This window comes from Ranitomeya variabilis, chromosome 1 (assembly GCF_051348905.1).
Source record: "Ranitomeya variabilis isolate aRanVar5 chromosome 1, aRanVar5.hap1, whole genome shotgun sequence".
Taxonomy (NCBI): Eukaryota; Metazoa; Chordata; class Amphibia; order Anura; family Dendrobatidae; genus Ranitomeya; species Ranitomeya variabilis.
In genome coordinates, this window is record NC_135232.1 from 512,436,319 (window position 1) to 512,462,994 (window position 26,676).

Here is a 26,676-nt window from a genome sequence, read left to right on the forward strand (position 1 = left end):
AAATTTCTTGTTGATATTCCTAATGTGTTCATTAATCCTGACTTGGAGGGCCCGCTTCGTTCTTCCAATGTAAATTTTATCACAGGGACATCTAATTGAATAAATGACACCCTTCGTTTCACATGATATAAACGTTTCAATTCTCCAATCAATATTCCCCTTTTTGAAAGAAAGTTGTTTTTTGGTTTTAAGTAATTTACACGATTTGCATTTTAAACAGGGAAAAAAACCAGGATATTTTTGTAAAGATGGTTTTTCTGTTGGAAAAAGACGTGGCACTGTAGGAGCTATTTCATTTCCCAGATTTCGAGCCTTCTTAAAAATAAACAATGGATGTTGGGGAAGTTTATCGCCAATAACTTTGTCTTCTTTTAAAATGTCCCAATGTCTTTTCACAATCTTTCTAAAAAGATATGTGTTGGCACTGTATCTAGTAATAATCGGGACTCTTTCCAACCATAAGTTAGTATTACGTTTCTCTTTAGTTTGAAGAAGGTCTGATCTGGGTATTATCTCTACCTGATTTTTAGCCAAGGACAAAGATCATACTAACTTATGGTTGGAAAGAGTCCCGATTATTACTAGATACAGTGCCAACACATATCTTTTTAGAAAGATTGTGAAAAGACATTGGGACATTTTAAAAGAAGACAAAGTTATTGGCGATAAACTTCCCCAACATCCATTGTTTATTTTTAAGAAGGCTCGAAATCTGGGAAATGAAATAGCTCCTACAGTGCCACGTCTTTTTCCAACAGAAAAACCATCTTTACAAAAATATCCTGGTTTTTTTCCCTGTTTAAAATGCAAATCGTGTAAATTACTTAAAACCAAAAAACAACTTTCTTTCAAAAAGGGGAATATTGATTGGAGAATTGAAACGTTTATATCATGTGAAACGAAGGGTGTCATTTATTCAATTAGATGTCCCTGTGATAAAATTTACATTGGAAGAACGAAGCGGGCCCTCCAAGTCAGGATTAATGAACACATTAGGAATATCAACAAGAAATTTGAGGGACACCCGCTTTCTAAACACTTCCTGACTCATCACAGGGGCCAAATACGTGGCACCGTTATAACTGGCCTGAAAGTGGTAAAAGAAGGCTGGAGAGGAGGTGATTTCATTCAGAAAATGTCCAGAGAAGAGACAAAAATGATTTTTGAATTTGATACTCTAATTCCCAAAGGTCTGAATAGTGAGATTGAATTATTTGCCTTTAATTCAGAGTAAGGATCATGTGATTGCTGATGGCTATATAGGTAAACTTTGCATAGGACGGACCATCCCTGATGAAGGAGCACGGTTGTCTCCGAAACGCGTAGGAATTGGTCCCACACGCTTTCCTTAGCCTGTCACGTGAATACTCACGTGACCGTGACGTCACGTAAGGTCCTGCAGTAGCAGAGCACCTAACGGCTTAGCCCAGCAATATTAATCCTTTCTACACTGCATGCGAGCGCAGGATCTTCTGCCACCGGCCGGGGCAGTGCCTGCAGCCCGCCATCTGAAAGGCAAAACACGGGATCTATTGGATATTATCCTCTTCTAACAACGGAAGTGCACGGTGACCACGTAAGGTAGTGCGCAACAACGACAGCTTTTTCTGATACATCCGAAGGCAGCACACGGCCCCCTTTTGCTCCGTCACCCCCTTCTTGGTCAGATCATCTGCAGACAGCTGATCCGGGGCTGTGGAGGATCGTGCGCGGTCACTACAGCTTCACCTGACAAAGATTGAAGCTAGCACACGGCACCTTTTTGATAACGCCATCCTCGTCCGGGCCACGTAAGTGCACCACTACTGAACTTTATAGTGGAAGCAGGATTTATATATATATATATATTTTTTATATCTTTTAACCACTTTTTAACCCTTTCTTCTCTTGATTGTTGACATTCATTTAAACATTGATTCCCCCTATAAAGTGATTGATTTCTAACAGGCATTTATTTAGGTTTTTCACATAAAAACTCTGAACACAGCGCAGATAGTTCTTTTTTGTTTCTTTTTACAACTATTTGAGTTACGGACGGGTGTTACGTAACACTATTTGCTGCAGTCTTTTAGAGTGTGTAAGCGCTACTGGCTTTTTTATATATAAAGCTCAAAATTAGACTCATCAGAGAAGATTACCTTACTCTAGCCCTCTATGGTCCAATCCTTATGGTCTTTGGCAAACTTCAGCCTGGCTCTCCTTTGCTTTCCTTTGATGAAAGCCTTTTTTCTAGCTTTACATGACTTGAGTCCTGCCTCTAGGAGCCTGTTACGAACTGTTCTTGCCATGCACTTGACCCCAGCTGCCATTTGCCATTCCTTTTGTAGGTCACTTGATGTCATCCTGCGGTTGCTGAGTGACATTTGAATAAGATGACGGTCATCCCGGTCAGTGGAGAGTCGTTTCCGCCCTCTGCCGGTCTGTAGCTTCGTTGTCCCTAATGTCTGCTGCTTGACCTTGTTGTAATGGACTGCCATCTTAGAAATTTTAAGGATGGAGGAAACATGATGCTCACTGTATCCCTCTGCTAGTAAAGCCAGAATTGAGCCCTTCTTTTCCTCACTCAAGACTTTTCTTTTCAACTCCTGTGTCATGGTTAAAAGTTATGTTTTCATTCCTATTACTTTTGGGATATTACTAGCACTTGTTTTGCCATCCAGCTTGTCCTATTGCAAGAGGATTGTGAACACCACAACAGTGTTTTTTATACTTTCCTTCATTAAATAAGATTTGTTTCAGGTGATCACCTAATCAGAAGCACATTATGTAGAATGAGGTGTACTCTGGTTGGAATTCAACTGACACTGGAATGGAATGGCTGTCAGACATGTAGAGAAACTGATTTTTATAAAACTGTGCGATGGTCTCTTAATTTTTGCTAGCGCTGTATATAGGGAGGGCTAAAAGTTTGTCCACCCAAAAATGATTGGTTCAAGTTTAGTTTTTTAGATGCTCAAACTTCCTCCATTGACATTTTTGGAAACCTGACATTGTGACCCACAGTATCCCACTAGTTCTGGTTAAGACCAGTATTGATGAATGCAAGAAAGTCCAGATTTTGGTACATTGTCCGCTGAACCAATTTTATCAGATTTATGTCCGATATGACGAATTATCCATTGCTGATTGTCACACCCAGTGCACCTTCTTTGCATTTTCAGTCTTCCGTACTGCTTAAGATTCCATTTTCTTAAAGTTTGGAAATTATCCACCATCCATTAGAACACAGCAAAAAATGAAACAAGTGCACATACCCTAACATTACCCCTCAAATTTTAAAGGGACTCCTCCCCACGTATTGCTATTCCATGTGAGAGTTGCATGATGTAGAGGCAGATACTCTGATTCCAGCGATGTATCACTTCTCTGACTGCTGAACTCTGTATAACCCTGCCTACACCACTGGTTGGCAGCTTTTTCTGTACACTGTGCATAGGCAGAAAGCTGACAATCAGTGGTGGGAGTGGTGGGAGTGGCGTTATACAGAGCTCAGGAATATAGAAAACTACAGTATATGGCAGCAGGTTTACTAGTCCAATAGTGATAACTCCTCCTGTTGATAAAACAGTCATTATGGCAAGCAGCACAGTTAGTGACACATCAATGGAATCTGTCTCTATATTATTCGTCTCCCTGATTCAGTGGGAAAAACCTGGTGACAGATTCCCAGGTACAAGGTTCAAATTATGGAAATAGATAGCGATGAATCATTGTCACTTACAGAATAAGTGGCATTGTGCAAATGCACTCATATTGGTGACTTGCTGCGTTTGTTGGAAATATTTCAGAAACTGTAGTTAAATATCAAGTGTCCATATGTGCCAGGTTCCAATGAGAAGAAACATACAGTTGTGCTCAAAAGTTTACATACCCTGGCAGAATTTTTGCTTACTTGGCTTTTTTTTAGAGAATATGAATGAAAACACCAAAACTTTTTCTCCACTCATGGTTAGTGGTCGGGTGAAGCCATTTATTGTCAATCTACTTGTGTTTTCTCTTTTTAAATCATAAAGACAACCCAAAACATACAAATGAGACTGATCAAAAGTTTACATACCTTTGGGATTTTGGCCTGATAGCATGCACAGAAGTTGACACAAACGGGTTTGAATGGCTACTAAAGGTAACATCCTCACCTGTGACCTGTTTTCTCGTAATCAGTGTGTGTGCATAAAAGCTGAGTGACTTTCTGGGATCCAGACAGACTCTTGCATCTTTCATCCAGCCACTGACGTTTCTGGATTGTGATTCACGTGGTAAGCAAAAGAATTGTCAACTGATCTACGGGAAAAGGTAGTTGAACTGTATAAAACAGGAAAGGAATGCAAAAAGGTATCCAAGGAATTGATAATTACAGTCATCAGCATTCAAACGGTGATTAACAAATGGAAAATCAGGGGCTCTGTAAAAGCAAAACCACGGTCAGGTAGAAGAACAAAAATTTTGTTCACAACTGCCAGGAAAATTGTTCAGGATGCAAAGAAAAACCCACAAATAACATCAGCTGAAATACTGGACTCTATGAAAACTAGCGGTGTGGCTGTTTCAAGATGCACAATAAGGAGACACTTGATGAAAAATGGCTGCATGGTCGAGTCTTCAGGAGAAAGCCATTATAGCACAAATGCCTATAATACGTAAAACAGCACAGAGACAAGCCTCAAAACTTCTGGAAAAAGGTAATTTGGAGTGATAAGACCAAAATGTAACTTTTTGGCCACAACCATAAACATTACATTTGGAGAAAGGTCAACAACGCCTTTGATGAAAGGTCCAAATTGCCTCTTCAGTGAAAAAGAGCAATATGACTTAGGATAAAAGCCAAATCAGTATCTCAATTCGCAGACACGGTGTTTCGGCTGTTGGCCCTCGTCAGTGCGAAACATGAGAACTAATTTGGCTAGGTGAGAGGAACACCATTCTTACTGTAAAGCACGGAGGTGGATTGCTAATGTTTTAGGGATGTGTAAGCTACAAAGGCACAGGAAACTTAGTCAAAGTTAAAGGAAAGATGAATGCAGCATGTTATCAGCAAATACTGGAGGCAAATTTGCAATCAACAGCCCAGAAGCTGCGCAAGGGATGTACTTGGACATTCCAAAATGACAAAGATCCAAAACACAAAGCCAAGTCGACCTGTCATTGGCTACAGCAGAACAAAGTGAAGGTTCTGGAGTGGCTATCTCAGTCTCCTGACCTCAATATCATTGAGTCACTCTGGGGAGATCTCAAGCGCGCAGTTAATGCTAGACAGCATTTGAAGAACCTCATCCACAGCAACTACAAAAGACTTAAAGCTGTCATTGATGTTAGAGGGGGTAATACACAGTATTAAGAAATTGGGTATGTGAACTTTTGATCAGGGTCATTTGGATGTTTTGGGTTGTCATCATGATTTAAAAAGAGAAAACACAATATTTGACAATAAATGGCTTCACCCAACCAGTAACCATGAGTGGAGAAAAAGTTTTGGTGTTATCATTCAGATTCTCTGAAAAAAAGGCTAAGAAAGCAAAACTTCTGCCAGGGTATGTAAACTTTTGAACACAACTGTATCACACAAGAGAGACATCCTGTAGAGATGTGACTATGGACAACATAGCAATGTGGCCGCCATGTGTTGCTGGCCCACTAAAATGATGTTCAGCATGCAGTCATGTCAGGCCAGGTTCACACTTGAGTTGAAGCCTCCATTATGAGGCTCCATCACAACGCCATCATTTTCACCAGTAGAAAAACCACAGCATGCTGTCTTAAAATGATAGACAACCTAATGAAACAAAACAATCGTAAAAAAACAAGAATCCTGTAGTCAATGGCATTGTTTTTTTCCTGCACCCTTAGTATTTCCTGCAGGAGTTCAGTTTTTCTGCTCCTGTAATGGAAAAATGTGACACCCCAGGAGTTCGGTTGTCACAGTGGTGCTGCCTTCCTCACGGGGAGGGTGATGCCATGCTTGGAAGCGACGAGGATCACTTTAACAAGTAACCAGTACATACAACACTGTTCTGACTCCAGGCCAGAAGGGGGAGCTCGAGACCCGGTTTCAGGGGAACTTCCCTTGATATATTCTGGCTGGAGGAGGAGTTAGTTAGTCTGTGAGAGGGAGACTAAGAGAGAGGAGTGAGGTGTGGAAAGATGGGGCCATGCAGACACGTGGTTCTGCAGCTCCTGGAAAGAGACAGAGCAGTTTGTGAGGGACTGTGAGGGGAGAAGGAGCACAGGAGAAGTGAAGAGCTGGAGGGGAGCTGCGACTGAACTCCCTCCACGCTGAAGCACAGAATACCGGAGGCCGGAATTCCGAGGTAGTGGGGGTAACTGTATGCCCCACACCAGATTTCAAGTGACCTGTCCACCATTACATCCGAAGGCACAGCAGCATATAGAGCCCGGAGTCGCCGCAAGTAGGGACACCTGTAAAAAAGGCTTGAGTTGCCTGCCATGTGGGTAATGTCTGACTAAAAGGACAGAGAGAGAGAGAGGACCTTGTGTGAAACCTTAGGCAGCAAGGAACTTATACCACAGCGCAGTAAGGAATGTTTCCAATCCCACCTGGCTAGGGGGATTCTGAATCACTTCCAGGTTGGCCGGACCTTACCATCACCTGTTACCGGTACCCTGGACTGTGGCTCCATACTACCAGTAAAAGGTAAAGAGACTGCAACCTTGTGTCCTCCAATTCTTTCTGGCACTACTCCATCTGTCATCTTTACCCACTAAAGCGGGAGCCCTGGGGACTAAGCTTCACCTGTGGGAAGCCCTACCATCCCTGCTGCCATCATCCACAGTGGACCCCTTTAAGCAGCATCGGTCATGCCTGACCGAATATCACAGGTGGCGTCATGAACATTCTTTATTCAAAGCAACCCCTTTAAAGACCTTCCCTGTAACTTGGACGCCCAGGGCCATGGACCGAGTCACTGCCGCTGTGACTACCCCTTTAATGACCACCGGACCTGGCCCGCGTACCCCAGGGTCCTAGCAGGCGCTCCAAAAGAAAAGCAGAATTCCAAGTCCTAGTATGAATGTAGCCTTAAGGGAGCAATATGACATTCTAGCGCAGGCACATGGTGATATAACACAGACAACAATCACATCGCAGTGATTGGCCTGGCCGGCAGCTCTCCTGGCCCGAGTATGACCGCTGCATAGAAATACATGCTGTCACGCTCGGATCGGGAGTGCTGCCGGCCAGTCCGACATTACAATGCGATTGTCCGCCATGTTACACGGCCATCTGACTGCGCCCTGATAGTTATGGTACAGACCCATTGCTAAGATTACTAACCACATCGCACACATAGTGGCTTGTCTTTGAATGAAAAAGCGCTTGCTTCTGCATTTGTGTTGTTGCTATGGAAACCAATTATATCACTTGGGTTGGGGGGAAATGCTGGGAGGACACTGTGTGTTCCTTCGTCTGTATACAGATCACCCATAATAAACATTTGATCTTTATTGTGTGATTGGCGTACAGAAGAATGCATTGGCGACAAACTCATGCCAGTGCCGGGACCCACAGAGCCATGACAAAAAATCATACTATGCATGACCCTGCAGGATATGAATATATTTTACATGGTCATCAAATGCGCATTAGATAATGCATCTGCATCGTACAGACTCTCTCTTGGGTAAAGTACACTTCCTGTACCTCAATGTAATATGTTATACCGCTCACAATGCTGATGGCCCGTAATATCATAATTCTGTTATATGCCATATATGACAGAGCCTATGCTTCAGTAACAAATAATATAAAATCCATAGCTCCCAATTTTGTATATTTAGAACCACCTCTATCCATTTGTATCCTACACTACGCTGATGCCACATAAGAACTAAATTGGCAGCTTTGTTATATGAATTAGTGAAATAATCACTGTACAATAAATGGATAAATGCTAGAATACTTATCAACCTAGTAAAATGTGTCAGTAGGCGATGGTGTGGCGTGATGGGGGCACATGGGGTAAAGGTGCAAAATTCCACCTCCCCACTGTAAATTGATCAGTGCATGCAAAGAAGGCCGTTTCTTCTAGGGGTGGAGCATTGAGTGCTCACATGGCGCTGCCTGTTAGGAGTGTAGGAATCGAGAGATGCTTGTCATCAGATACTGCAGAGGGTTTTGTCATTTTTCTATTCCATCAGTGTCAGATTAATGATAAACAAGGTCTCAATAAAGAAAATGTATTCAATCAACATATTATCCTGTATCAATAACTAGTCGAATAATATCTAAATTAAAATATATGACAACTTGAACCACCTTGTCTGCTTATCTAAATACCGTAACTCAAGTATGATCAATTAAGACTAGTGATGAGCGAGTATACTCGTTGCTCGGGTTTTCCCCAGCATGCTCGGGGGGTCTCCGAGTATTTGTGAGTGCTCGGAGATTAAGGCTATGTGCACATGTTGCAGATTTGGCTGCGGATCTGCAGCAGTTTTCCATGCGGTGTACAGTACCATGTAAACCTATGGAAAACCAAATCCACTGTGCACATGCAGCGGAAAATACCGCACGGAAACGCTGTGGTGTATTTTCCGCAGCATGTCAATTCTTTGTGTGGATTCTGCACTGTTTTACACCTGTTCCTCAATAGGAATCCGCAGCTGTAAAAACGCAGGTGGAATCCACACAAAAACCGCAGGAAATCCCCGGTAAATCCGCAGTAATCCACAGGTAAAACGCAGTGCGTTTTACCTGCTTATCTTTCAAAAATGGCATGCACGAATCCGCAATGTGTGCACATAGCCTTAGTTTATGTGGACACAGCTGCATGATTTGCGGCTGCTAGCCAGCGTGAGTACATGTGGGGGTTGCCTGGTTGTTTGGAAATCCCCACATATATTCAAGCTGTGTAGCAGCTGCAAATCATACAGCTACAGAGACAGAAACTAAATCTCCGAGCACTCACAAATACTCGGAGATCACCTGAGCATGCTAGGGGAAACCCGAGCAATGAGTATACTCGCTCATCACTAATTAAGACTTTAGGCAAATAACCAAAAATTTAGTAGCCCTTCTAATGTCTTTTTGATGCCATTTTCAGCCATTGAATATGGAGATATTACAGTAGTTGATTATGAGAAGCACAATCAATTAAATCTAGCTTGAGGCTTAGAGAACATTTCCCATTTGCTCTTGGAGTTCCGTTTTTCTGTTTTGTTATACAGTGGGGGAAATACGTATTTGATCCACTGCTGATTTTGCAAGTTTTCCTACCTACAAAGAATGGAGAGGTCTGTAATTTTTATCGTAGGTATACATCAACTGTGAGAAACAGAATCTAAAAATGAAAACCGGAAAATCACATTGTATGATTTTTACATAATAAAATTTTATTTTATTGCATAAAATAAGTATTTGATCACCAACCAACCAGCAAGAATTCTGGCTCTCACAGACCTGTTCGTTTTTCTTTAAGAATCCCTCCTATTCTGCACTCATTACCTGTATTAATTCCACCTGTTTGGACTCATTACCTGTATAAAAGACACATGTCCACACACTCAATCACACTCCAACCTCTCCACCATGGCCAAGACGAAAGAGCTGCCTAAGGACATCAGGGACAAAATTGTAGACCTGTACAAGGCTTGGATGTGCACCAGGACAATAGGCAAGCAGCTTGGTGAGACAGCAACAACTGTTCGCACAATTATTAGAAAATGGAAGAAACAGAAGATAACTATCAATATTCCTCGGTCTGGGGCTCCATGCAAGATCTTGCCTCGTGCGGTAAAGATGATTTTGAGAAAGGGCTAGAATCATCCCAGAACTACATGCGAGGACCTAGTTAATGACTTGAAGAGAGCTGGGACCACAGTCTCAAACATTACTGTTAGTAACACACTGTGGAGTCATGGATTAAAATCCTGCAGGGCACACAAGATCCTCCTGATCACGCCAGCACATGTCCAGGCCCAATTGAAGTTCACCAATGACAATCTGGATGATCCAGAGGAGGCATGGGAGGTCATGTGGTCAGATGGGACCAAAATAAAACTTTTTGGTATCAACTCCACTTGCCGGGTTTGAAGGAAGAAGAAGGATGAGTACAACCCCAAGGTCACTGTCACAACCGTGAAACATGGTAGGGGAGACATCATACTTTGTGGGTGCTTTCCTGCACAGGGGATAGGACAGTTGCGCTGCACTAAAAGGAGGTTGGATGGGGTCATGTATCGTGAGATTTTTCCATCAGTTAGTGAACTGAAAATGGGTTGAGGCTGGGTCTTCCAGCAAGACAATGACCGGAAACAAACAGCCAGAGCAACTAAGGAGTGGTTCCGTAAAAAGCATTTCAAGGTCCTGGAGTGGCCTAGCCAGTCTCTAGACCTGAACGCAAAAGAAAATCTTTTGGAAGAAGCTGAAACTTAATGGTGCACAGTGACAGCCCCGAAACCAGAAACATCTGGCAAAGATCTGTATGGAGGAGAGGGCCAAAATCCCTGCTGCAGTGTGTGCAAACTTGGTCAAGAACTACAGGAAACATTTAACCTCTGTAATTGCAAACAAAGGTTTCTGTACCAAATATTAAGTTCTGTTTTTCTGTTGTATCAAATACTTATTTCATGCAATAAAATGCAAATTAATTATGTAAAAATCATACAATGTGATTTTCTGGATTTTTTTTAAGATTCCATCTCTCACAGTTGAAGTGTACCTGCGATAAAAATTAAGGCCCTCTCCATTCTTTATAGGAGGAAAAACTTGCAAAATCATCAGTGTATTAAATACTTATTTTCTACAATGTAGGTATAGAAAGACAGAACTCATGAAGTGAACTGATCCATCCCATGATGCACCAAAAAGGTGCCAAATGTACTCTACTGACTATTTTGGGATAGGTTTGACTTCCATTTGAATGTCAGTTTTTTTACAGAACAAAATAGGGTAGCAAAATGCACTTTTATTTTTTGAGTAGCATTGATGGTACTTGTAATGGAGCATGCTATTGGAGGCTCTGATGCAAGTGTACACCTAGCCTGTTAGCAAAAGTACATACTTTGAATCTAGACAGTGACAGAATGATATTGGAAACTTCATATATCTCTTTCCACTTCACTCGTTATTACAAGAATGTAACCATGTCGAACATATTTCAAATTTATGCTTATTTTCTCTGGCCTAAACTATTTTGTTTTTTAGCTTTTCATGGTGGACAATGGAGCAGATGATTGGAGAATAGCCATGACCTATGAACGGATATTTTTCATCACCCTAGAGTTGACTGTGTGTGCCATTCATCCCATCCCTGGACAATACTCTTTTACGTGGACAGCCCGCCTGGCCTTCTACTATACAACTTCAGTAGCCAATGCTGACATAGACATCATCTTATCTATCCCCATGTTCTTGAGGCTATACTTAATTGGGCGAGTTATGCTCCTTCATAGCAAGCTTTTCACTGATGCGTCATCGAGGAGCATTGGTGCACTCAATAAGATCAATTTCAATACTCGCTTTGTAATGAAGACTCTAATGACCATCTGTCCAGGCACTGTTCTTCTGGTTTTCAGCATCTCATCCTGGATCATTGCAGCATGGACAGTTCGAGTATGTGAGAGGTAAGTGACTAGCTGGACATAGTTTTCAACTTAAAGATATTGGTGGACAGAAATATCCATTTTATGTCCAGCATGGGTTTGGCATGCTTTTACCCTTCAAATTGACCTCTCTCCTTTAAGTTTAAATTTCAGGTTAACTAGAAGATCATTTTAGCAAAGTAATCTCATTTGCTGATCCTTGCGTGTTTGACCCTATGTCCATTGTCCATCCTATTGCTTATGTTTGCTTTTAATTTGTGTTTGATTACAAGACAGCAAGTTTTACTGGCATAATCCTATCAATGCAAAGTTATCGAAACAGCATAGATTGCCGTGCTATACTATTTCTATAATTCACATTTATTTATTTGAGGGTTACAGAAATAGTGCAGCTTAAACAATCTTGGCTTTTTCAGTAGCTGCATCTCCAGTGGTTGGAGCCTGGATGAAGTTATTCCCGTCTTAACCATTAAAAGCTGAGATGGGAATAATCATTTAAAAATGTCTGAAATAGAAGGTAAGATTTTGGGAGAGGTGTAGAGCAGGGCCCTTTAACAGACATTTTGACATTTCCTTCTGCCAAGTCTTCTGTAAAGGCATTGTACATAGACTGGAAATGTTAGGCTATGTTTGGAAGATAGCTAATAGCTATAGCATAAATGACTCTAGAAACTATTTCGCATTTTCATTCAATTGATATGAATTCCCCTATTCATTTTCAATATTTTTCTAAATATATAAAAAAAAAATTGAGTCGAGATTTGTAATGAATTTGACATAGAATCTAAGCAAAAATGGGTAAAAGCATCATTTTACATTGAAGCATACATTTTCATACATGGCAACTGAACAGCTTTAATGATAATAAAATATGCACATGAATGTTAATAGTATTTACAGTGTGCCAATCTTAAATGGAAATTTTAAGGTGGTCACAAAACGTATGCATGTGCAAAGAGATGACATCAAATTTCTAAATATTCTCTTTGGGCAACTCTCAGGTTTCAATACTCTAAAATATACCATTTGTAAAACCCAATCCATGTCATTAATCAACTTCTACTATGAAACCATGTATGTATATGTATGTAAAATGAGCATACCTCTGGAGCATGCTGGTAGCATTCACCCATATTGCTTATCCTTGTAAGCAATTTGGTAATACAGGCCACATGGTAGCATCCAAGAAGCATGATATACATATTACTCATGCAGGGTAACATAGCAACCTTATGCAGGCTTGAGGTGGGGCATGTATTACCTTCGAGGACCACTACATAGGCTTGCCTGCCACATACAATCAACACATTTCCAAAGGATATAATAAGCAAAAAACAAACTCAGAATCAAGCTTAGATCAAAAATCAATGTGATGCCCATCACATTCCCAAGCTGATAGTACTTTTTCTATATTTTGTACATACAAAAATGTAACATGTATAAAATACCTTTACAAATCAAAATCCCGAATACTTCCACTTGTCCAATCACGTACTAAATAGTGTATTGTGGTAAATCAAGAGCATTCAGTCTGCCATCAGTCTACCATAAGTGGACACTTGAACCTGATATTTCGAACAAAGACAGACCTTTAGTAGACTGGGCTGGGTAGAATAATCGCACCAACCCAATTACTTAACAGAGTTAACAGAAATTTGTTTAGACGTTCTAAAAATGGAAACTAATTTCATATTTCAATATTTTATCAATGCCCCAATTTCAGACCCCTCTCACTGCTCAGGAGTCTTCACTTCTGCTGTAGTTTCAACATCAACATTGATAAAGAACTTTCTTCCCCTTTCTTTGTCAATCATCTTCTTAAAGGGGGATCATTGTCTGGATCAGTCTATTAGTTAAAGGGGTTATCCAGGGTTTTTTAAATTTTTTGGCTAAGAACTCACAGTTAACTACCTACATGTACTGCTTGGTGCCGATCTCTGTCAGCTCACAGTGATCACGGACCACTCCTGCCGGTGATTCTACAGCTTACGCCGGTGTCATGTCAACAGAATAGAGTCTTGTCTTCCACTCTGCTCTGTTGACAGGGCATTTCTGCCGATCTCATGCTGAGTGACAGCCGGCTCCCCATTGACTAACTGCAGGGAGCCATCTGTCAATCAACATGATGTCTGCAGTGGCACCCATCGATAGAGCAGACCAGAAGAAGAGAAGTGATGCAAAGGAATTGCTGGCTGAGCAAACAGAGAACCTCATGCATTGCAGGCAGGTAGTTCGCAACAACATGCCTGCTAGTTCTAAGCCCCATACACAAAAATAATAAAAGTCCTGGATAACCCCTTTATGCCCCTTCTTCAGAGACACAGGAGGGCCCAGGCATAGATAATGAACTGAGCTTGATAACATGTCTCCTTTTTACAATCACCAGCATCACCAGCAGGAAGGTACCTCTCTACCTATGTAGAAACAACAACAGAAGTGGACTGTGAGAGCAGGTCTGAAATTGGCCAACTGTGCAGTGTTCAAACTGAAAGAACATTAATATGTTTTGTGAATTTCTGAATTCAGCACATCTAAACAACATTTATTTCACCAAAACCCATTGAAGATCCTCATGTTAAAGCTTACACTACATTTGGAACTGCTTTCATGAGAAAGTAATGTTACCAGCGTCAATAACCTATAGGTAACCACTATTCTCATTAGCAAACATGTCAATTAAACAACAGTTGTCTGGATTGTGAAGGTCTATATCTCAAAAAAACAGTGTCATAATTGGGAAATCATAATTATCATCTAAGAGACACATAACTTTCATTGCACAAGAGGTGTTAGGGTCATGGACTGCCATACCACTATGCATGCTGTCATAGCAGAATTACTATTATTGCAAACTCTGGATGGAAGTAGAGAACAATGTAAAGATTAATATGCACAAATAAAGAAACAATAAGCAGATTCCTATCAATGACAATATCAAAGATATTATAAAATAAGAGTGAAGTCACTCTTAGCAACCAGACAACAATTTAGTTTTGATTGGTGTAATGGGAATTAGCTTCATCATCTGTTTGGATGCTACGGCTCATTGCATTCCTCCACATCTATCATATAAAAAAAGCATGCTTCTGTTCTTTTTCTGCAGTGACTGAGGGATATAGAAAGAGAGCACATTGTTTTAATAGAATATACACCGGTCAGCCTTAACATTAAAACCATCTGCCTAATATTATATAGGTCCTCTTCGTGCTGTCCAAACAAGTTTGATCCATATAGCCATGGACTGCAGGATGTGACACCAAGAAGTTACCAATCCAATAAAGTTGGGAGGTAGATCCTTCATCCATCGGGCTTGATTTTCCAGCAAATTCCAAAGATGCTTAATCAGATCTGCTTCATTTTGGGTCCAATTCAACACCTTGAACACTCTGTCATGTAAGCCATTTATTACTGACCTTTCTTGGCACCAGTGCCGGGCTCTGCTCCCCTCTCCTATGGCTGCTTCTCTTTGCTGTAGCTGAATTTAATCGCTGAATTTCTCAAATAACCCGGCAAACTCCTCTGACATCATCATCACCCAAGGCCTTTTAAGACTGACTCAGGCAGATATGTACTGTCTGAATATTCAGTCATCCTTGCATTTAGTTCCACATATACTCCTAGAGATTGACCCAACATTCATTTCTCTCAGGAGGCTAATTGCCTGCTTGTTTATTATGCACCTTCATTTACTTCTTGGATCAGACCTGCAGTGACCATTCCTCTGTTGCAAGCAAAACAAACTCTTTTCTGCAACACTATTGCCATTCACACTAAAGTAACAGTGCGTAATCTTTCTACAAGCAAGTATTCAGTGGCCTGCTTATCATTGCAGTTACCATTTGTCTGCAATACACATAATGAGCTCTTCTCTGCTCTACTGGTCCTCTTCACACTACAGTACTATTGCAGCAGGGTGTAATCTTTTCTGCAAGCAGCAATCCTGTTAAGGTACCTTCACACGAAACGACATCGCTAGCGATCCGTGACGTTGCAGCGTCCTCGCTAGCGATATCGTTTCGTTTGACACGCAGCAGCGATCAGGATCCTGCTGTGATGTCGCTGGTCGCTGAATAAAGTCCAGAACTTTATTTGGTCGTCCGATCGCTGTGTATCGTTGTGTTTGAAAGCAAAAGCAACGATACCCAGCGATGTTTTACACTGGTAACCAGGGTAAACATCGGGTTACCAAGCGCAGGGCCGCGCTTAGTAACCCGATGTTTACCCTGGTTACCAGCGTAAAAGTAAAAAAAACAAACAGCACATACTTACATGCGTCCCCCAGCGTCTGCTTCCTGACACTTACTGAGCGCCGGCCCTAAAGTGAAAGTGAAAGCACAGCGGTGACGTCACAGCTGTGCTGTTAGGGCCGGAGCTCAGTCAGTGTCAGGAAGCAGACGCTGGGGGACGCATGTAAGTATGTGCTGTTTGTTTTTTTTTACTTTTACGCTGGTAACCAGGGTAAACATCGGGTTACTAAGCGCGGCCCTGCGCTTAGCAACCCGATGTTTACCCTGGTTACCCGGGGACCTCGGCATCGTTGGTCGCTGGAGAGCGGTCTGTGTGACAGCTCTCCAGCGATCAAACAGCGACGCTGCAGCGATCGGCATCGTTGTCGCTATCGCTGCAGCGTCGCTTCGTGTGAAGGTACCTTTAGTCTGTTCATCAATTCTGCCTGCAAGTACCATTTGTTTGTTGATAACTGAAATCTGTGCCATTGGCCTTCTGTTTTCTGATAGCACACAACTCAGCCATTTGTTTGTTGCAGGTCCTGGACTTACTATACATCTAGAGTTCCTTTATATATCCATCCATCTTACTATACACCTACATCTACAGTTCCTTTTTATATCCATACTCCTGGTTCTGTATATTCTGATGTTTCCTGCTCTCCTTGTCTGTCAGCCATCCTGCATACATTGCTGGTCCTCACTGATCATTGATCCATCTGGCAAGTCATCATCAGCTTCACTCAGTGTTGCTCACCCTGACTTACAGGTAAGAGAATCTATCTTACCAGATGAGCCCATTGTAATCATCATTATTGCCAGCGGATACTGAGAGCAGATTTATTTGGACTGATTATGTTATGAGCCAAGGAAAGGTTCCCCACCGTATCTGTGACATCTCTGTCTGCATGGATGCACTGCCTCAAAGTCCAGTGGTTACACCTCTGTCTCCTCAACTCCTGCCACAGTCTAACTCTTGCCTGGGACATTCTTATTGGGAATATCTCACCATTTGCCTGCTTCTGCCCATTTTTAGAAACCAGTGGCTGTACAACTTGAACTTCATCCACAACAATTTTTTTCTTTGTTATCTAGAAATGCTTTGGCTTGGGCTTAACTACTATGGAAACATGACAGTATTATGATGCATACTCTACCATCCTTTCTTTCTGCCTTTCGTAGAGTGTTTGATGAATCAAACACTGATTTTATATTCTGGCTTAAACAAGGGACTAACTCTGCGTGACTTTATGCCATCCACTTCAGTAACCTGTGTGCTGAATTGGCCTGGAACAATAATGCTCTCCTGTTTATCTCCTATGCTGGCCTATTCAGTCAGATCAACGATGAACTTGCTGGTAGGAATTTGCTCGCTTCCTTTGATGTTCTGATTTCACTCAGCAGCCGAGTGGACTTAGATTTTAAAGAGAGTTCAAGAGAGAAAGCTCAAGATTCCAATGTCCTTCATTCTAGAGTTTCTTCTAAATCTTCAGAGTACAAAATTGTCCAAAAGCAATTTTCGTTGGCCGAAAGATCCCTTATTGATGTATATTGTCTATACTGTGGTGAATGGTATTACTGTCACATAAACTGTTATAAATCTCAGGCCAAACAGGGAAAATTTAGGTGAAGGAGGAGGGATTGCCTATTCCTACACTAAAGACAAACTGGTTGTACTTATGTCTATTTCCTTCTGTTCCTGTGTGTTCAAGGGACAAGCTTTTATTGACAAGCTTTTATTGATTCTGGAGCTACAGAGAATTTTATTGACCTCATGAAATTCCTTTTGTTTCTTTGCGGATCCATCTGAATCTAATCTCTGCAAGTGACTCCACAGTTCGTGGTGGTTGTACCCAATTACAGACTGAGAAAGAGACTCATCACATTGGAGCACTACACGCTCCTCATGTTGAGGACATTTATTCTTTAGTAATGCCACTTTCTCATGCATCAATGCATTTGGGACATCTGTGGCTAAAGCTACATGCTCTGGGTATTGATTTGTCATCTGACCACATTCCTAGTGGGAATGATCTTGTTTTCCAAGTTGCCTCCATGCTCTACCTCAACCACCTTTCCTGAAGCTCTGCCTCTATTGCCTTCAATTTGCTTGCTCCTTAGAAGGACTTGATGACAGATGTCTATTCTATGCAGAAGACTGAAACACTACTTCCACATTGACTGCTTCATCCAGGTACTGAACCACCCAAAGGGAGAGTTTACCCTCTTTTTGACTCTGTCTGAAACTTTTGCTATGTCCGCTTACACTGAAGATTAAAAAAACTTGGAAGGGGGTTTATCTGAAAATCTATTGTACATCTTCGGCCGTTGCAGGGTTGTTTTTCATGAAGAAGAAAGACAGATCTCTGTGACCATGCATAGACTACCGGGGACTGAATAAAATCACTGTTATTCATTGTCACTCATCTATAAACTAGGGTGCTACCATATTCACTAAATTAGACATGTGTGAAACTTCTAACCTAATCCACTTTAAAGAGACCAACGAATGGAAGACCACATTCAACACTCTTGATGGTCACTATGAATATCTTGCTATGCCTTTTGGATTATGCATTGCATCGGCTGTGTTGCAGCACTTCATTAAGTAAATATTTAATGATATCCTATACCAGTATTTCCTTGTCTGTGTCATGCCAGAGCAAGGAAATGCCCAGAGTGCAGTACAAAAAAGGGAAAAAAGGGTAAAGAGGGCCCTGATAATAAGAAAACATTCACCTGAGACTGAACCCTTTGCTCCCTGTCATCGCTAGACAGGACAGTCCTTCCCGCCATGCGCGATCATGTGTCTAAGCCCTGGTTGGCCCTGAGCTATCCCTAACTAGTGAGTAGAGCAGCAAGACACTAGTCTTACTTATTAAGGTAAGAAAACACAGGGAGAGAGACAAACAGGGAGAAATCAAACAACAACTTGAACTCCACAGCTTAAACTGGAACAACTTCTCCAAGGAGGTTACCATAGAAAACCTATTACTGGCATAGGAGAGAGCTAGGAGTGAGTTTAAATAATGGAAGTGAGTGGCAGCAAGATACAGCAGTGGAGATAAGATCAATATGGAATCCCAGCAGGATCAAAAAGGAACTCTTAACCCCTTCCACACCACGTGAAAATCAATCCACTTCATATGCCATTAATCGCCGAGTGGAGTCCAAAGAGGACCTGCAATCTGTCAATTCTGCAACCTTCTGATCCCAGATACCCCAAAGGTCTCAGCGGGTGCAGCACATTTGTAACAGTTTGGATGACATCTTAATATTCTCCAGAGACCTACACTCACACCATTTTAATATCATCTCTATTTTGAAGAGACTGCGACAAAACCATCTTTATGCCCAACTGTAAAAATGTCTCTTATAGAGTCATGAACTGCTGTGTCTTGGATATCTCATCTCACCTGAAGGCCAACTTAATTAAAAATTACAAGTCAAAGCTTTTTTGGTTCTCACTCTGAAGAGCACTGATTCTCAGTACTGGTTGGATTCCACTGCTAAAGGCTTCCAGGACCTTAAATTATGTTTTCCACTTGTCCATTCTTAAATCATCCTTATGTTAACTGACCATTCTGCTTTGAAGTGGGTTCTTCTGCGAGTGGTGTAGGAGCAGGTCTGTAAAAATTTGCTTGAAAATAAGAAATCATCCATATGGATTCTTCTCCAAGAAATTCGATGAAATAGAATGGAAATTTTCAACTGGTGATCTTTACCTGTAGCGCAATAGCGACATCTAGTTGAAGGAGCTAAGTTCCTGATGATGTCTATATAGACCATAAAATCTGAAATATCTTCAGTCAGATCATAGGCTGAATCCCCTTCAAGCTTGATGGTCACACTTATTATCTCTGTTTGACTTCATCCTCACCTACTGCTTGTAGGTAATTTTGCAGGGTTGTGACACTGTATCCAGCTCCTTTGATCCATGTGTTGCCAATGAAGAAGCACCCTCAAATGTATTTACTTCCTTCTCCCAATTCTCCACCTAAAGGACATTCTGTAATCTCAAAAGTACATTGCTAGAAAGTCATCTCTTTGGCTCATTCTTCTTTTATCTTAAGTATCGGGTGTTAAACAAACTGTTGCACTAATTTCTTGTTTCTACTGGTGGCTGAAATGGAAACAAGGCGTCAAAGAATTTTTGACATCTTGTCCTCAGTGTGCATGGTCCAAATCCTCCTGTTAGGCACCACTTGGTCCTCTTTAGTGTCCATAACACAAGAACCCAAAGCTGAGAATTCTATGGACTTTGTTACAGATCTTCCTGTGGCTCAAGAGTTCATTACCATCTGGGTCAAAGTGGATTGTTTTGTTCCATTACCAGGACTTCAAATTTTTTACCACACCCAAAGGTTTTTCAGAGAAACTTTCCGATTCCTCGGTCTTCCAGCTAGTTTCCTATCTGACTGTGTTGTGCAATTTGTTTCCAGGTTCTGGAGGGTGCTCTAGAAGAATCTAAAAAGCTCCTTAGATTTCATCTATGCCTATCACCCCCAAAATAATGGATAAACTAAGAGAATCAATCAGTTCATGGAACGATGCCTCCAAATTTTCTCCAATTACCATCAAGATAATTGGCTGGATTTGCTTTCATTGTCCAAAATCACCCAAAATTCAGTTTCAGAATCTTGTGGGAAATCTCTCTTGGTCACAGTATATAGTCAAGAGTTAGGTCTTCTGCTATGAGTTGTATAAAAAAGACAACTTCCTGCTGTGAATATCATCTCTTAGGATATTCCCAATTTTACTTCAGCAGCAGCTAAAGTAAAAAAGAGTACTGATAAACACAGTCAACCTATTCCTTTATTCTCTCTTGGAAATAAGATTTAGCTTTCCACCAAAAATACAGTGTGTCTGTAAAATCATGGTGCACTTTTGACCAGTCACAGGCTCTATTTATAGCTTACATTTTGGCGCCCTTTTTCTGGCCCAATCATATCAGACCTGTTCATGAAGAGAGATAACAAGAACCAATCAAACAACACAAACTCATTTAAGCTGTTGCTAAGCCCCCAGTCAGATTTACCCCTGATAAACTGAACTCTGATTAATACACTGCCAGGTCTGTGACATCATGCAACCACAAGCTCATGACAGCTGTGTGGTTTTCCATGCCAGTCGAGATGTTACAGAGGTACAGAGGAAAGTTCAGTGTGTTCTGTGGCTCGCTAATTTCAAATCCGTGACCAAAGTGCTATATCGGCGCGTTTATAACAAAGCGCCACCACATAGGAATAACATTACTCGGTGGGATAAGCAGTTGAAGAAAACCGGTAGTTTGGTGGAGAAACCCCGTTCTGGTAGGCCATAAGTGAGTGACGAGTCTGTAGAGGCTATACGGAATAGCTACCTAAGCAGCCCTAAACAATCTGTGCGTTCGTGTGCTCGACAATTACACCTAAGCAGGACTACAGTTTATAAGGTGTTAAAGAAATGTCTCTGTTTTATGGGGTACAAATTGCGTCTGTTGCACGCTATCAAACTGGTGGATAGACCCAAGCGATGCGCGTTTGCTACAGATATACTTCATGAGATCGACAATGATGCAAGATTTTTGCAGAAGATTGTGTTTAGCGATGAGGCGACCTTCCATATCTGTGGACATGTTCAATCACCATAACGTCCAAATATGGGCTGCTGAACATCCTCATGCCTACGTTGAGTATGAACGTAACACCCCTAAAGTGAACGTGTAGTGTGGCTTGATGCATGATAAGGTGATATGCCCATTATTTTCGCAGAGGCTACTTTCACACTAGCGTCGGGCAGGGCCCGTCGCGGTGCGTCGGGCCGAGGTTCCCGACGCTGCCGCACAACGGGGGCAGCGGATGCATTTTTCCAGCGCATCCGCTGCCCCATTGTGAGGTGCGGGGAAGTGCGGGGAGGTGGGGGCGGCGTTCCGGCCGCGTATGCGCGGTCGGAAAAAGCGGACCGTCGGGAGCAAACAACGTTACATGTAACGTTTTTTGCTCCCGATGGTCCGCCACAGCACGGCGCAACCGTCGCAAGACGGTTGCGACGTGTGTCATTGCGTCGCAAATGCGTCGCTAATGTTAGTCAATGCAGAAAAAACGCATCCTGCAAGCACTTTTGCAGGATGCGTTTTTTCGGCAAAACGACGCATTGCGACGTAATGCAGTTAACGCCAGTGTGAAAGTAGCCTAACACGTATCTTGATATGTTGGAATTGTATGCAGTGCCACAATTTCCAGAAAGTGTCATCTTTCAACAGGACAGCGCTCCTCCACACTACGCCACACTTGTTCGTGAGTTTCTGGATAGAACATTCCCCTGGCGGTGGATAGGCAGGGGTACTGTCAAGCCATGGCCACCACGATCCCCAGATCTGATGCCCTTAGACTTTTACTTTTGGGGTTATGTGAAGCAACATGTGTACATTGAACGTATCAACGACATTTAATCACTTAAAACAGAGAATCACAGACATTATTCACTCTGTTACCCCAGACGTGTGTACGGCAACAAATGGAGCCCACATCGAACCGCACTGAATAGGTATGAAACTGGGAGAGTTTTTCTTTTATTTGGAGCAGATTTCACATTTATATCGTTTTTTGTTGCTTTCCAGTGACTGGTCAAAAGTGCGCTATGACTTTACGAACATACTATATACGTGTACAGACTCATTGCAAGAAGCTGGCTAACGTTCATCCGTCCATTCTAGATTACTCACAAAACAATCCGGTCACTTTCTTTCTAATGTTAAATCCCACATTAAAGATTCCAGTTCTTTTTTATATCTTCTTACTATGTCCTCTGGTCCTCAATAACTTTTATCCTACTGTCAAGACAACTTCTGCTTCTGTCTCTGATCCTCACATGGAGTATGAGATCAACCAAATTTTGGACTGTAAGAAGATTCATAGGAACCTTTTCTACTTGAAATACTGAAAGGGTACAGCACTATAGTCCTTGTCAGTTTTTTAAATGGAATCTGTCACCAGACTTTCACTATGTAATGTGAGAGCACCATGATGTGGGTGAAGAGACCTTGATTCCAGCGATGTGTCACTTACTGGGCTGTGTTTTGCTGTTTCAATACAATCAGTGTTTTATCATCAGGAGATTACCACTACAGGACTAAAGGTACCGTCACATTTAGCGACGCTGCAGCGATCTAGACAACGATGCCGATCGCTGCAGCTTCGCTGTGTGGTCGCTGGAGAGCTGTCACACAGACAGCTCTCCAGCGACCAACGATGCCGAAGTCCCCGGGTAACCAGGGTAAACATCGGGTTACTAAGCGCAGGGCCGCGCTTAGTAACCCGATGTTTACCCTGGTTACCAGTGTAAATGTAAAAAAACCCAAACACTCCATACTTACATTCCGGTGTCTGCAGCGTTCCCCGGCGTTCTGCTTCCCTGCACTGTAAGCGCCGGCCCTAAAGCAGAGCAGTGCCGTCACCGCTGTGCTTTGCTTTATGGCCGGCTGGTGCTGACACAGTGCAGGGAAGCAGAACGCCGGGGAACGCGGCAGACACGGCAATGTAAGTATGTAGTGTTTGTTTTTTTTTACATGTACACTGATAACCAGGGTAAATATCGGGTTACTAAGCGCGGTCCTGCGCTTAGTAACCCGATGTTTACCCTGGTTACCAGTGAAGACATCGCTGGATCGGTGTCACACACGCCGACTCAGCTTTGTCTGCGGGAGATCCAGCGACGAAATAAGGTGCTGGCCTTCTAGCTCCGACCAACGATGTCACAGCAGGATCCTGATCGCTGCTGCGTGTCAAACACAATGATATCGCTATCCAGGACGCTGCAACGTCACGGATCGCTATCGTTGTTAAGTTGTTCAGTGTGAAGGTACCTTAAGGGTACTGTCACACAGTGGCACTTTTGTCGCTACGACGGTACGATCCGTGACGTTCCAGCGATATCCATACGATATCGCTGTGTCTGACACGCAGCAGCGATCAGGGACCCTGCTGAGAATCGTACGTCGTAGCAGATCGTTTGGAACTTTCTTTCGTCGCTGGATCTCCCGCTGTCATCGTTGGATCGGTGTGTGTGACACCGATCCAACGATGTGTTCGCTTGTTACCAGGGTAAACATCGGGTTACTAAGCGCAGGGCCGCGCTTAGTAACCCGATGTTTACCCTGATTACCATCGAAAAAGTAAAAAAAAAAAAAAAAACGTACATACTCACATTCCGGTGTCCGTCAGGTCCCTTGCAGTCTGCTTCCCGCTCTGACTGACTGCCGGCTGGAATGTAAGAGCAGAGCACAGCAGTGACGTCACCGCTGTGATCTGCTTTCACTTTACGGCGGCACTCAGTCAGAGCGGGAAGCAGACGGCAAGGGACCTGACGGACACCGGAATGTGAGTATGTACGGTTTGTTTGTTTTTTACTTTTACGATGGTAACCAGGGTAAACATCGGGTTACTAAGCGCGGCCCTGCGCTTAGTAACCCGATGTTTACCCTGTTTACCCGGGGCCTTCGGCATCGTTGGTCGCTGGAGAGCGGTCTGTGTGACAACTCTCCAGCGACCACACAACGACTTTCCAACGATCACAACCAGGTCGTATCGCTGGTCGTGATCGTTGGAAAGTTGCAGAGTGTGACAGTACCCTTAGTGTCCCATGCCTCCTAGTCCCACCAAGCCCCCACTACTGATTAGCAGCTTTCTTTCATTATACAGTGTACACAGAAAGCTGCCAAACAGTGGGGAGAGCATAGCTACACTCTGTTCAACATCTGAGCTGTACTAGATAAGCAACAGAAAAAACTGTGATTTTATCACAGCTGCTGTATCAAGTAAAGTAAGTGATACATCGCTGGAATCAGGATTTCTGTCCCTACATCATGCTGCTGTCAGTTTACATATCAAAATACTGACAGATTCCCTTTTATTAGCCAGCAAATTTGTTTGACATAATCACTTAAGGCCTTTTCTAGCCAACTCAAACAGCTATGTGCTGTTTGAATATTTAGTAACCTTTGCATTCAGTTCAACATGTGCTCCAAGAGTTTGTCTCACCATCCATTTTTCTTAGCTGGTTAATCATCTCTTCAACAGTTTGTCATCTACCTGCATTTTCTTACTGGATCACACGTGCAGTATCTATTCATCTACTGAGAATCCAGCTTGCCAAGTGAGCCTGTAACACCACACTTGAGTGGGTTATGCTGTCAATAGAAATCAGTACCACTAAGAAATACCGTTACCATGAATGGGTGTGTTTGGTCATCCGCAATCTTTAGATATATGATACCTTAATGTTAAGACCCAAGGTTTCCCAGGTGAGCACTGTCCAGATCATCACACTGCCTCCACCAGCTTGTCTTCTTCATGGAATGCATTCTTCTCTAGGTAATTTGTGTAAATGGATATCCCCATGATATAAAAAAATATGATTTATAAGGCCATGCCGTTTTCTTCTATTGTTCCATGATTGCAGTTCAGATGCATACCTGTCACTTTTTGGTGCTTCCCTATGTCAACGTGATGACTAAATGCATCTATGGAAACCCAATATGCAGCCAATTGTGATCCACCATGTGTTTTGAAGTCGTTTCATCAAAGCCAGGATTATTTTTATATAAATTTGTGCTACAGTAGTATTTCTAGGGAATCGGATTAAATAGACTAGCCCATGATCCTCCACACACATCAATGAGCATTGGGCATCCATGACTCAGTAACCAGATCATCAGTTGTCCATCCCTGGAACATGCTTGACAGGTATAAGCTACTGCCCGCTGAGAACATCTTACCTGTATTTTGAAGATATTCTGACCCAGGTGTCTAGCTGTCTCAATTTTGAACTGACTGGTCACTTTCTGCTCAACATAACCCAACCAGCAAGGGCCATTGTAAGAGGATATTCAATGTTGTTCACTTCATCTTTAGGTGTTTTATTGTTATGGCTGATTGGTCTATTATGTTTTTCCATTTCTTAGGACAATGTTCTAGAAATGTATACTAACCTATACTTGCTATGAAACAAATTAAAATGCCTTTAGTTTGTATATTGATTATATGAATAATCATTTCAATCTTTTGTTACGTGGAAACAAGATTGTCATACTTTCCAATAGAAAGTCCTTCTATTTCTTTCCATTTGTGTTTTCTCTAAGCCATGCATTTTTAAAATCGAAGCAATTGAAAAACTCTTTTCAGGGCTGCATTATACAAGACATTCACAGTGCAGGGCAATATGGATTTGTCGGTGACTTATTTTAACTCTCTTATGTTCAGCATGAAAAAGTCATTCGAAAAGTGATAACTGAGTCTGATCCTAAATGGAAATCTTTAAAATATACCCAAAAGAGATAGAATATGAGGCTCCGGTGGCTGTTAAAATGTTGCCTCTCCAGTGTAAATGTTTAAGTGCTTGTCCCTTTCTAACACCCTTGTTGACCTTCTACTGCTTATCTTCAAGCCTGTCAATGCTTAGCTTGTCTACAGCTTGTCTACAGCCAACCCTTCCATAACCCTTTCCATGTGTTCTTTCCATCCAATACTTCTCCTACTGTCTTCTTCTACTTACCCTCTAGCCCAGTCTGTTACATGCTCCTTAACCTGCCGTTGTCTCCCCTCTTTCTAATGACAAATGCTGCTCCTAGGGAGAAACTGTGAGTTAAACTATAAATGAACACAAGGCACTTTTTCTAAATGCACGACTGCTCCAAACTCTACTAAAGAAATAGGGCTTGCTGCAGCTGTTTGGGTTAAGTGGGAGCTAATCATGATGAACAATACAAATCATTCGGAATCAATGTTACTATTTTGAGTAGTTCCTCTTCTTTCCATAGGTAGACCTTCTTACTGAGCAGACCATCAACTATGGTTTCTTCTTCACTATCAAAACTAAATACTTTCATGTTGTTTAAGAAATTAAGTAGCAGAAA

The 26,676-nt window shown here is 42.1% G+C and overlaps 1 protein-coding gene across 2 annotated transcripts in view; it reads left to right on the forward strand.

Moving 5' to 3' along the window:
• The window catches only part of KCNN1 (potassium calcium-activated channel subfamily N member 1), a 197,991-nt gene that overhangs the window by 95,057 nt on the left and 76,258 nt on the right, over positions 1-26,676 (forward strand). For both annotated transcript variants that reach the window (XM_077253367.1, XM_077253376.1), the window contains exon 4: positions 11,159-11,577. In XM_077253367.1, coding sequence (XP_077109482.1) covers positions 11,159-11,577 — 419 coding nt within the window. The remainder of the gene's footprint in view (positions 1-11,158; positions 11,578-26,676) is intronic.